The sequence below is a fragment of the Cyanistes caeruleus genome, chromosome 25, assembly GCF_971803275.1.
Source record: "Cyanistes caeruleus chromosome 25, bCyaCae1.hap1.1, whole genome shotgun sequence".
NCBI lineage: Eukaryota > Metazoa > Chordata > Aves > Passeriformes > Paridae > Cyanistes > Cyanistes caeruleus.
The window spans coordinates 6,077,493-6,090,609 of record NC_141725.1 but is presented as its reverse complement, the minus strand read 5'-3'; the positions used below and the strand labels follow the sequence as shown (position 1 = coordinate 6,090,609).

The 13,117-nt window shown below is 49.8% G+C and overlaps 1 protein-coding gene across 1 annotated transcript in view; it reads left to right on the top strand.

The window, feature by feature from the left end:
* The window catches only part of PTPRS (protein tyrosine phosphatase receptor type S), a 139,194-nt gene that overhangs the window by 84,810 nt on the left and 41,267 nt on the right, over positions 1-13,117 (top strand). The window contains exon 7 of the mRNA XM_086862922.1: positions 11,175-11,444. Within this exon, the coding sequence (XP_086719048.1) occupies positions 11,175-11,444 (270 nt within the window). The remainder of the gene's footprint in view (positions 1-11,174; positions 11,445-13,117) is intronic.

Below are 13,117 nucleotides of genomic sequence, written 5' to 3'. Positions count from 1 at the left end.
TCTCACGCTCACTAAATCACATGCACATGGAGAGAAGGCTTTTAATAATTTAATGTTTCCAAGCTAAATTTTTAAATAGCCTTTTGTGGCCAGCTGGAAAATTGCGTTTGAAATTTGCCCTGTCGCCTGGGCCCCGAAATTCCGTTTTTGGGAATGTAAATCTGGATCCGATACTAATTCAGGGCTGAATCCATTGCAGACAGCTTAGCTGGAATGGTTTGGGTTCTTTTTAAAAAAAAAAAAAAACTAAAAAGAAAAGAAACAGGAAAAAATGTGGGGATTTTTCATTATTGTTTTGTTTATAAATTTCCTCTACTTTTCTGGCCACTTGGAAAGTACCCAGGAGACAAAGGTTGTAACTGGGTGTTGTCTCCACACCTGGATGAGAGGGCTCCAGGTGACAGCCCCGTTCCTACCCCAGTCAGCCCGTGTGTACTGGGGCTGCCAACCAGCACTAACCTGCCGAGAGAGTGCAGAGAACAGCGGTGCCAGCTCGGCCTGTGCTTTGGGTGTTTTTCATGCTGTTTAATTCCTTGTTTCTTGTGTGTTAATATCGTGGAAAGGTAACAAATTTCTGAAATGGATTTGCTTTGGTGGGAGGGAGAGTTCATGCACATTTTTCTTCCCGTTTTTTGTTTTAAAAGAGTCTCCAGCACTCTTGTGTTTCCAATTGACTTGTTTCTCCCATAACATGCTTGTCTCTATAGACCACCTGGGATAGGAGTTGTAAGTTTGAACATTGCAAGGAAATGGTTTGGTTTGGTTTTGCTTTTCTTTTCCTTCTTCTAATTATTTCTTTTTTCCTTATTCAGTCCCATGGTGGAGTGAGAGTGAGCAGGGCTGGGTGTGGGGCTGGGGGGATTGCGGGGTCGGGCCCTGGCTGGGGCTGCTCCGTGCGGGGCCGCTCTGCCCGGGCGGGCTCCGCTCCCCTTCTCCGAGGAGCAGAGGGGCTGCAGGGAGGGACAATCCTGCCTGGGCTCAGCACCCCTCTGGGGGCTGATTCTGAGCTAGGATTGCTCCAGCCTGGCCTCCCTGCCGAGCTTGGTCGGGCTTCGAGGGATGGGAGGGGGAGCGTTAGGAAGGCAGGAAAGAGGGTCGTTACTATCTTCATTTTTTTTTCCTTTCTTTTTATTTTGGTTAAGAGAAAAAAAAAATCAATCAATTTGCAGCTGACAGCCTTGAGAAGGCCTTTTTTTACTCTCTCTGTGTTTCCCCTATTTTTCTCTTCTCCTCATGTCATTGTGTTCCGCATCAAACCCCCTTAACATCCCTCAGAGCTACGAGAAGGTTGGTGTGGTTTTTTTCTTTTTTACTTTCTTTACCCACATTTTTACATTCGTAAGAGAAAAAAAAAAAAAAAATGAAAAACAATTTTAAAAAATGAAAAGAGAAAAAGCAAGAAATCTTTAAGATGAGCGAGACCCGCGCGTTCCCGGGTCTCACGGAGATGAGTTGAGTTGCATTGTGGGCCTCTCTATGCATCCTTTGGTAATGTTGCTGAGTTCTTGCACTTTTTTGTCGTCATGGTTACCTTGCCGTTTGGACATTGGGCCTGATGCATGATAGGAGAATGTAACAATCTTCTTTGCATGCCACTTTTTAAATTAATTATGAATTATTTTTTCGATATATAAATATGTATAGTTTCTTTTCGTTATACAATTCTGGTTTCTTTGAAGTGGATTTACTCTTACTTTCCAAATTTTTGGTTCTGTTGGGTTTTTTGCTTTCTCTTGATTTCCTGTTTCTGTTTTGATTGGTTATGCTGTGCTGTAGTTTATTCCAAACGCATTGTGAGAAGCCAGTGTTCCTGCCCACCCGGTGGTAACTGAACTCCTCAATCCCTCCAGGAGGAAAGGAGTCACACAGCTCTAACGCCTGTCCATGGAAGCCCTGCTATTTGGGAGAAGCCTTTGTTCTGGGGGAGGGAGGGATCTGGGAAGTGGAAAAGATGGTGAGAACCCAGGGGGTCATTCCAAGAGTTAGAGCAGACCCTGGGTCACATTATTGCTCATTTATTTCTTGAGGTGTGGCTCTTGTTCCACCTCCTGCACACAAAGAAAAGCCCTGACCCTGCTCCGAGGCTTCCCCAGCCACGGGAGCTCGCTCACTGGTCACTGCCCAGTTCCCTCCAGTACCAGCAGGAGCAGGGGGCTGTCAGCCCAGCGTGGCACTGACAGAGAGCTCCCTGCTGTTCCCAGATCCCACGCTCTTCTCTCCTGGAGCACCCACGAGTGCACGGGGAGCCCGTGGCCAGGCCGTGCCCCAGCTCCGGGCACAGTCCCCTGCAGGAGGTGGCAGCTCCTGGGAGTGCTGGGAGGGAAGGGCAGGGGGCAGCTGCCTCCTGGCTCTGCCTGTCCCCATTGTCCCTTCCTGGGATCCATCCTGTGCTGCCTGGTGCAGCGCCTCGAAACCCAGCCAGGCACAGCCTCCTTCTAAGGGAGCGTGTGAGGAGAATGCAGCTGTGCAGGCATGCAACAGTGCTGGGGCACATCTGGCAGCTGCAGCCATTGCAAACAGCAACCAGCAATCTGGCCAGTGACATTGGAGCTGAAAATGCCTCTTTTCCCTCTTCTCATCTCCCTGTTTGTCCCCAAGAAGCTCCTGTTGCCTCCCATGTGTGCATCCCGAGCGGGTGAGGCACATGGGAGAGTGCACAGGGGGTTTGCAGTGTGTCAGTGGTCCCAGTGGTGCTTGGTGCTTTCCCTGTGCAGAATGCCAGCCCTTTCCCTGGCTATGCCTTTCCCTCTGCCCGCAGCCCCCACCTCTCGATCAGCTGCCAAAGGAGTGGCTTTCCTAGGGCACAGGTATTAAAGCTGTGTGATTTTTGAGAAATCCAGTGCAGTATTGACACAGTATCTGTCTCTCTCTTTCTCTCTCTCTCTCTTTCTCTCTGTCTGTCCTTCTCTTTTTTCTTAAAATGCTGAGATTTCAGTGCTCGGACCCTCAGTGCTGGTATTCTCCCCTCCCCTTCCGAGTCCCCCTCCCCGCAGGTACCAGGGTACCACTCCCAAATGCTGCGCTCTTGATAATTCTCTGGGAAGAGACCAGCTGTGGCTCTTCTGACTTGGATGCTAACAATAGCCTAAAACATCCCCCAGTCCTGAGGCTCTTTTTAAAGAAAAGAAAAAGAAAAACTGCCTGTTCTATTAAAAAAAAAAGGAATAGCATTTGAAATGAGGTTTTCTCATCCCACCTCCCTCCTGCCTAGGACTAAAAGGTGATAATCACTCCTAATTACAGGATTTTCCTCCATGACTAGGAGTTTGAGTTTCAGGATTTAGGTGCAATTAAAAAGGGATTTATACACCATTATTTTTTATTTGTTTATTTTCTCTTTTATAAAGTATTTCTAACATGGCCAAAGTGCACTGCTGCTGCTAAGAATCTCTTGTGATCTGAGAAGGCTTGAAGATTAAATTCTTCCTTAAGAGCCAATAAAAATAATATTAATGATAATGATATCAACAGCAATAAACTAAAGCTAAATGGGATGTAATCATGCTGGAATGACACCGGGTGAGGAAATAGAGACTTGATACCTGGCTAGAAGAGTTTGTGTGGCTTGCTAAAGTTACTGTCTCTGAGCAGCCTGCTCTAGTGGAAGGTGTCCTGTGAGAACAGGATGGGCTTTAAGGTCCTTCCAACCCAAACCATGGGCATGGTCCTGAAATCACTGGTGAGGGGTTTGCCTCGTGTGTTACTGCAGGTCAGATCATGCCATGGCCCAAAATAACAGAGTGCTAACAGAGGATGCCCAAGGTCAGAGGCAGAAACCTCTTTCTGGAGACCACAAAAGCAGGTCAGAAGCAGGTAAGGTGACCTCTGCCACCACCCCAGAGTGTGGCAGTTTAGGCTGGGCCACCCATCCAGGGTTCCCCTGTGGTCAGTGCAGAGAGGGACGCAGTTCTAGGGGCAAGTCAGCACCTCGGTGGGAATCCTGGTTTTTCTGGGAGCCACACAGCTCACCTGGCTTTCAAAAGTCTCCTTGGATGCTTCTCTGCAACCCTAGGGACACAAATGCCATCAAACTTGTGGCCCATAGTGATTGCAGGAAAGGATGGATTTAAAATCCTGCAAATCAAGAGCTCTCTGCCCATGGTGGTGTTTGAGTGGCTGCCCCATCCCTGGCACTGTGTCCAGGGCCAGGTTGGACAGGACTTGGAGCAGCCTGGGACGGTGGAAGGTGTCCCTGCCATGGCAGGGCTGGCACTGGAAGGGCTTTAAGGTCCCTTCCAGCCCAAAGCACTCTGTGGTTTTTCTCTCTGGGGGGCTCAGCCATGTCCCCTCTGCCAGGTCAGTGTCCCCTCTGCCAGGACCTGTGGCCAGAGCTGGTTTTCCCCCTGGAAATGGAGCACTTTGCAGCTCTCCTCTTAATTTGGGAAGCTGGAGGCAGCCACCTGGATTGCTGTGCTTTGATGGCAGAATGCAGCTGCTGCCTGTGTGTGTAAGGACCTGGTGTCCCTGTGCTCCTCCGTGTCCCAGAGGGAAGGAGGGATGAGCTGTGTGGGCTGTGCTTCAGATCCCCCGAGCGTGCAGAGCTGCTGCTGCTGCTGCAGGACACCTTGTCACGGCTGAATTTAGCAGAATTAAGAGTTTTCCCCTCTTCATACAGTGGGGCCCTGTTAGGAGGTACAGAAGGCAGCAGTTGGGATGCTGCAGGGATAATCCTTCCTGCTCTTGGCTCCAGCTTCTTGTGGCTCTGCTCTTTTCCAGCCCAGGGAGCTGTAAATGGCTCAGCAGGCATTTAAAGCAGCCCAGTGCCTGCTCGGGCCCTGCCTTTGCTGCTTGTCACCACCAGCACAAGCTTTGTCACCCCAAGCCAGGTTCTGCAGCCCAGCTCCTGCTGAGAACATTCCCAGGAATTCCCAAGGCTCTCTGGAAAACCTCAGCTCACTGAGAGACCAAAGATGGAACCAGGCCAGGGCAAAACATGGAAGAGCTGAACTAGGGGAAATCAATTAAAATAAAACCCTCAGAAAGGGCAGGGACAGTGTGCCGAGCACCTCAGGAAATAAAGCTTCAAAATAGGTTAAAATGTGACTAATTTAAGCAATAATTTAGCCTGTAGCCTGGGTTAAGTTTGGCACATGAGTAATTTGACCATCAGACCAGAGCTGCTGGTTGGTTCCAGGTGGAACCATTGCTGAGCTTTTCCCTTTCAATCCATTTTAGAGGTTGAAGGAAATAATTCCACATGCACTAGAGATTTAACAAATAGCCACAAGGTCAAAGCAGTCATTGGTATTTTAAACTGTAGGAATTTTAATGCCTTTTTAGACTAGATTGATAAATTCTTTAATGGAGAAGGAGGGAGGCAGAACCACCACTGGGTTGTACAGCTGCCTCTGCAGTGCCCAGTTTCCAGGTGCTAAAATTGAGGGATGGAGAGTTCTGGGATGATTTTTAAGGGTTATTTTAGCACTTCTGCGGGTGGGGGAGCGCCCTGTCCATGTTTGGGGTGTCCTCAGCTCTGAAATTCTAGTTCCAAACTAAACAAAGCAAACAAAAACTTCACTGTGTTTCTGCAGAAGGATTTCTCAAGGGTATCAGGAAATGGAAATGGATACAAAAAGCCACCCCCAAAAAAAACCAATCAAAAAAAATCCAAACTGTGTATATATCTATGTATATACATGACTATCTCTCTATAGAGGGCACTTTGCAGGAACACTGTGCTGTACTGATCTCGAAATCTCTGCCTGCCTGTGTCTCTTACACCTTTTGCATCGCTGTTCTCTTTGTTTTAGGGGAAAAAATTAGATTACACCTTGTCAAATTAAAATAACAAAAACTAAAACAGTCAAGTCTGTATTTAAAATTACAGAGCTGCTTGAAAAACAATTGGATTCTGATTATTTTCTGTTCAATCCTGTAAAAAACAACAGGAAAAAAAAAAAAAAAGAACTGCAAAAGACCAGAGATGTTCAGCCAGCCTGTTGCTCAGCTAATGTGGTTTTTTAAGTGAAGAGTAACAATTATTGGGAAGGTAATGGATTTCCTCCAGACCAAATCCAAGCCTTGGTCTCATTCTTTATTTATCTACCTATTTCCGTATTTATTTTATTCTCCATGAAGGAAATGAGGAAGGAGATGGGCAGCAGGAGGGAAGCTTCTCGTCCTGTGGAGGGCGGAGGTCGGGAATCCAAACCCCGAAAGGTCTCGGCCCAGAATTGGAATGGGAGAGGGAGGAGGCAGAGGCGGCTGCACGGACATGCAGGGGCAGGGACAGACCACATTTGGGAGGGAGGACAGGTGTAATCTAAGCTTCACTAATAATGTAGAGGCTGCACATTATTTTGGCACCCTTTCCCCTACCCCTCCTCATTTTGGAGCAAGACGGAATGACTCCTGTCTCCCCAAAATGGCCAATAATGTCCGCCTTCTCACCTCATTTGGAGCAGCAGCTTGCTGAGTGTCAAAATGTTTAATACCATTTGGTTTTGTTTGGTGCTTTCAACCAGCCACTTCACTTTCTTTTGTTTCCTTTTTCAATTAATTTCTTCTTTAAGGTATAAGATGCATTTCTCTTTGAGTTGGTTTAATGTGAATCGGGGTTTGAAGTGACATGTTCTTGTCCAGGACATTCTCCTTTCCCCACCTTGCTCCTCCTCCAACGTTTTTTCTCTCTGAGGGAATCTGGAAGGGGCTTTAAAAGAGCAGCTGGTGGGGTTCCTCAGCACAAACTGCTTGGTCTCAGGTTTCTCTCATTAGCAGCATCATGGGAACACATTTTAAGGATGGATTCTGGTGTTGCAAAAGCCAACCCTGGATCTCACAGTGTCTCTTCCAATCAGGTCTGTAAATCTTGCAAAAACACCTCTCACCCTGAGTGGTGGTGGGGAACCTGAGTTGTGCTGATGGGGACCAAAAAAGCCCAAAATGCCACTCACAGAACACAAACTGGGTCAACCTCTGCCTCCATGAGCAGCAACAAAACCAATTGGCTTCTGAAGGGTGTGAAAAGTTATGGATCTGTTCTGTTTCTAAAAAAGCACAATTTGGGATGTGAATTTGCAGTGTGAAATGCTTATCCAACAATTAAACAGACTCATAACTAACTGCACTTAAGAAACTTTTCTGTGCCTCTGAAATGGCTTCTTTGCATTGAAATAATTTAATTGTATCCCAAACATCCAGCTCCAGTCCTGGAATCTGATTCTACCCGTAACAAGCTGTATCCTTGTTTGAAAAAAAGCTCCTGAGAGTTTTTTGGCCATGGACAATGTCTGTTTGTGTGTGCCTGCTTGTGTGTGTCTGTCGGGAGCTGTTGCACATGGAGCATGCACATCCGTGTACGCATGCAGGGTCTGGCAAAGCTGTCCTGGAACCAAACACCCCTGGAACTCAGGGAAAGTCCTTCTTGTATCAGAAACTGGGAAAAGTATTATTAGACAAGTGTCTGTGAAGCAGAGTCCTGACTGCCCCATCCCAATGTTTCCTTTCCAGAGAGGGCAGTTCTGTTCTTCCCAATCCTTTGAAAGTGTTGAATAGTAAAATGGGAGGAATCTCTACACCCAATTTTTTTCTCGTAAAATTCCCCTCCTTCAGCTGCTGTGGAGCTGGACCCAGAGCTGAAATTGGTCTGGATTCCATTTCCAGCTTTCTTTCCACCACAGCTCTCCTCCTCCTGGGCCTTGACCAAAAGGCTGACCCAGAGACACTCAGCTTGGCGAATTCCCTGTCTCCAGCCAAATGCAAATGTTGTCACAATTAAAATAAACAGCAGCCTGATGGCTCTGGGTAGCCAGAGATGAGCCCTGTACCTGTTGTGGTTGTCACAGCGCTGAGCCTTCGCAGGGCTGTATCCAGGGGACTCTCTGAGGTCCCCAACACTCAATTGGAGTTCTCTTCCCATCCTAGATCGGTGTGTGGATGCTGGTATAACTGTGCACACAGGAGAATCGATTTTTTTTTTAAACCAGGATGCACCAAGGCAGTGCTGCTGCCTGTTCTGGGCTTGTACCAGCCCCAGTCCAAATTCTCTGTCCTTGTGGAACGGGTGGTGCTGAGGGCTGGCACCAGAGGTGCTTCCCTTGGAGGGTGACAAATGCCACAGCCCAAAGCAGGGATCCCTGAGAGCCCAGGGCTGACTTGCACCCCTGGGAGCTGTCAGGAGGAGGGAAGGGCTGCTCTGCACTTTCGGGAATGTGCTCTGCACAGCCCCTGAGCTTGTGTTTTGTGAGTGGATTTCTCCTTCCCTGCCCAAAACCACAGCCGGAACAGTCGGTTCCCTTCAGACTCCGATTCTCAGCACTCCGCCCTACATCAGATGATGCTTTTCAGTTATTGAATTCTGGTTTGTTCTTTCTTTTTCTTTTCTTTCCTTTGGTTTTGTTTTCTTTTCCCTTTATCTTTCAGTTGGGTTTCATTTCTTTGCGATTAGCTTGGTTTGGATTGTCTTGTTCTGTTCCCATGACAACTCAGTGTTTGCATCCCACCTGCCGTTGTTTGTTGCTGTTGATGCTGTTTGCTGACCGGATCTTGTCCGGATGTGTCTCCCCATTCCTCCTCACCTTTCCCACCTTGCCTCCCCTCTCCAGAAGGTCACATACCAGCCCCCCCAGAAGAGTCATCCCCACCCCAGATCTGTCTGCATGTTGACCCCACTTGTTTCTTTCCGAGTTCTCTCCATCTTGTCTCCGACTGTGACGGGTGTGGTTTCCACCTGGCTCCATTTTCTGAAGTGTGGTACCTCTGGAAGCAGTGGGAAGCAGGATGGAGTAGGGAACAGGGATGTGCCCCTGTGGCTGGGGCTGAGTGTTCTCCATAGGGGCAGGAGGGAGCAAGGAGCAGGCTGCCTGATCCTTTGAAGCTGGTGCCTGAGGTGGAACAAACACTGTGGTACCCCCTACACCTTTGTGCAGGTAGAAATCACCTTCTAGTGTCAGTGGCCAGGTGAGTTTGCAGCCCCTCCCTCCACATCCCCATCCTTCTCCCAGCTGAGGGCATGCCCCTGTTCTCTCTGCAGATCCGTGCATGCAGGAGTTCCCCTTCGCCACCTCGCAGCTCCTACTGCCACCAATCTGGAAGTCTTCTCTTCCTTGCCTCCCTTGTGCTGGTTCCTGGCTACTGTTCCACAGAAAAGGGTCTGACAGCCTGAAGGGGAGGGCAGTCTTTGCTGTGACCATGTCCCTTTGTCACCTTGCAGGACACTGTAGGGGCTGCAGTTGACTTTTGTTTGCCAAAGCCCCAAAAAACAGCAAACAGCCTCATCCTCTCCTGGCAGTGCCCTTCCCCTTGGAAAAGATCCACAGAGCTGCAAGATAAACACTAGCAAGCCCCAAGACAGTTCCAGGGGACATCTGAAGGCACTGGGAGGGACAATGGCAGGCTCAGCTCTGCTGTGCTTTGCTCTGCTTTGGAATGAGGCAACGGCACCGAGCTCTGGAGAGGTTGTGCAGGGGTTACCTGGGAGCAGACAGCAGGAACAGGGAGCTCACAGCCCCCCAGTGCTCCAGACCCTCCTGTCCCCTCTCCCACCCTGCCTGCAGCAGTTCCTGCATGGCTGTCCCTGAAGCTGGAGGAATCCTGCACCCCTGCTCCCCTGCAGCTGCTGCGGTTCCTGCATTTTCCCCGGCTCCTGGATCCTTTTGTCTCTCTTGTGGGATGAGACCCTGCCCTCAGCCCCCTCCCTAGGCCCTCTCTGATCCACACACCTTCTCCTTTGTCCATTCCCCTGCTTTCCCCCTCTAAGGAAGGGCACCCACCATCCCTCCAGCCAGCCCAGCTAGCTCAGAAAATGGAGCCAAGGAAACCACAGCCTCCCCTTTGCGTCCATGTTCTTCCTGTGTAAGGTCTGGAAGCTGCATCCACCTCTCTGCTAAGGAGATGCACAGAACATGTCACTGTTTTCTCAACGTTAAAAGTTTCATTACCTTGTTTTTCTTATTAATTCTATTCTATTTATTATTCCGCCAGGGCTGAGATGTGACAATGTGAGCCACCACATTGAGTCACATCAGCTAGAAAAAGTATGCAGCATTAAAGTGGGTTTCCCCCTCCCCTCCCTCTCTCTCTCTCTTCTTTCTCCTTTCCCCTCTTGTTCTCCTTCTCCTGGTCTTCCTTCCTTTCTCTGTCGCTCACTTTCTATCCAGTATCCATGTGGGCATTTGCTGCTGCCCAGAAATTATATTTCTCTGCATTTTCCTCTCTCTTTCTCTCTTTCTCTCTCTCTCTTTTTTACCTATTTTGCATGATGTTTGTGACTCTGAGAGCTGCATCTATCGATGGAACCGTGTCAGATCTTAAAGAGGCTTCGTTAGGGTTTCTATACCCGAAAACCACAAAAATTTCATTAGAGTTTCTCATCTTTTCCACACTCTCTCTCGCTCCAGGGGGGCTGTGTTCCCCTGGACGCTTCTCACACACAGACACCAACTAAATTCTGTCCCTCTCCGGGGACTCCCTCTCCTCCCTCGTTTATCCTTCTGCCTTCCACGTCTCAAGTGGAGCGGCTGCAATTTGGGGATGTGCTACTTCTCTCTTTGTTGGATTCTCTGGGTCCAACAAGGCAAAACGTTGAGAAGTTTCCATCTCCATCCCAACCTTCTCCTGGCCCCCCACCCCACCTCTGCAGCAGCCCCGGGTGGGAGAGGGCCCCTCTCCGGAGGGGACCCCTGGACCACGCCGGGTGGTGGAGAAGGGGAGCCGGGACTCCGAGAGGGAGGAGCAGGTTCCCGGGGTGAGGAGCGGGGAGCTGGGGGCCCCAGCGGCCACGGAGGAGAAGTTTGGGCGCTCGCCATGCCAGCTCTTGCCAGTAAAGATGAGAAATTGCTAATAAATTTTTGTGTATTTATCTGTGCTGTGATGGGTCTAATCTTGATCAATGGAACCCTGTTGCTATGAAATATCGCTTTTATGTCTATATTCTATATATTGTTTGTGAAGTACAAATTTATTTGGAGTTTATTTTTTTGGTTTTTGGTTTTTGATTTTTTGATTTCTTTGGTTTTTTGTTTTGTTTTTAATGAAGGAAGAAAGTAAATGATGACAAACCCCATCTATATTTAAATTATCTTTTACTCTTTTTTCTTTTTCTCCTTTCTTTTTCTTTCCTTTCTTTTTATTTTTTTTCGTTTGTTTTTTTTCCTCTTTGTTTTTTTGTTTGTTCGTTTGGTTTGGTTTGGTTTTCCGTTTTGTTTTTTTGTTACCTCTGTGCGTCTCGTCCACAGTTCGCCGTGTGGCCCCTCGCTTCTCCATCCTCCCTGTCAGCCATGAAATCATGCCCGGGGGCAACGTCAACATCACCTGCGTGGCCGTGGGGTCTCCCATGCCCTACGTGAAGTGGATGCAGGGAGCGGAGGACCTGACCCCCGAGGATGACATGCCCGTGGGCAGGAACGTCCTGGAGCTCACGGACGTCAAGGACTCCGCCAACTACACCTGCGTGGCCATGTCCAGCCTGGGAGTCATTGAGGCCGTTGCCCAGATCACGGTGAAATGTAAGGGAGTGGGAGCAGGGCCCTGACTGCACGTGTGGGAGCGGGCACGGCCAGAGCCCGGTGTCCCAGCATGAGGGAGGGGACAGCGGGCACGTGTCCTGCTCGTGCATGGGGGCGATGCTGGGACGTGTCACCAGAGCGGGAATGCCCCGAGGTTTGCGCCTGTGTCATCGTGTGTCTGCATGGGGGGAGCCTGTGAGTGCCTGACCTGCACAGGGGACATGGTCCTGCATGTCCTGCCGCTCCTGCACGAGTGTGTGTGCATGGCCAGGGACAGTCCTGCATGTCCTGCTGCTCCTGCACGAGTGTGTGTGCATGGCTGGGACAGTTCTGCATGTCCTGCTGCTCCTGCACGAGTGTGTGTGCATGGCCAGGGACAGTTCTGCATGTCCTGCTGCTCCTGCACGAGTGTGTGTGCATGGCTGGGACAGTTCTGCATGTCCTGCTGTTCCTGCACGAGTGGGATGTGTGTGCATGAGTGGGATGTGTGTGCATGAGTGGGATGTGTGTGCATGACTGGGACAGTTCTGCATGTTCTGCTGCTCCTGCACGAGTGGGATGTGTGTGCATGAGTGGGATGTGTGTGCATGAGTGGGATGTGTGTGCATGACTGGGACAGTTCTGCATGTTCTGCTGCTCCTGCATGAGTGGGATGCGTGTGCATGGCCAGGGACACCGTGGCTGTTGTGGGCACCTGGTTGCAGGGGTGCCTGTCCCTGTCCTTACCTGTATGTGCACGTGGAGCTCTGGATGGCAGGACAGGCTTGTGCCCCGTGCTGGGGTCTGTGCATGTGTCCTGAGGGATCCCACACACAGGGAAACCCAGAGGGGAGGGGAAGCTGGTGGCTGGAGACCTTCCCTCGCTTTAGGACACCTGAGCTGGTTGTTACGAAGAAAACAGTGACGGAAATCCCCGCATGCTGTGTCTGTCCTCACGTGAGGCTGGCTGGGCACTGTGCAAGGAGCCTTGGATGGCTTGGAGCCTGCATGCCATCCTGTTCCAAGGCCTGAGATTCAGCCAAGGCCCTGAGGACCTCTGGCATGTGCACCCTTGCAGTAGAGCTTAGTTCCAGCATCTTAGTGGCCACTGTTGCCCCAGCAAGATGGGGAATAAGCTTCCAGCTAGTGATTCCCAAGAGGAGCACAGGTGCCATCTTCAATCTATTCTGTCCTCAGCAGGGGAGTATTAAACCCAAGCAGGAACCCCTGAGGTTGGGTGAGTGTAGAGCTCTGTGTGAGCTGGTGTCTGCTCCAAGAACCGGTGTTGCCCGTGAGGGGTCTGGGAGAGGCGGGGTGGGAAAGGATCCACGGGTGGGGAAGAGGAGAAACACTTGGGAGAAAGGGAGGGATAAGAAAAAACAGTGCTGTTGTATCAGTGATCTGTCTGAGGAAGGTCTGGCAGGAGAAATGAGTAGGGACTAGAGATTCTTGGCACAAGACCTGTTCTGGGCTTCTGCACAGGCAGTGGGGCTCTCGTGCCAGCAGAAGGATGCCTGGGGCTGGACTCAGGTCCTCTTTATTTTCCTGAGTATTTCTTTCCTTCCCTTTTTTCCCTGTCTTACCCTCTCATTCTGAAAAGCTGCTGTGTAGGGCAGATTGCTTCTGCTTCCAGCTCTCCCATCTCCTCACACGGGGAATTTCACCCTGCTGGTATCTTCTGTCTTTTGTGATTT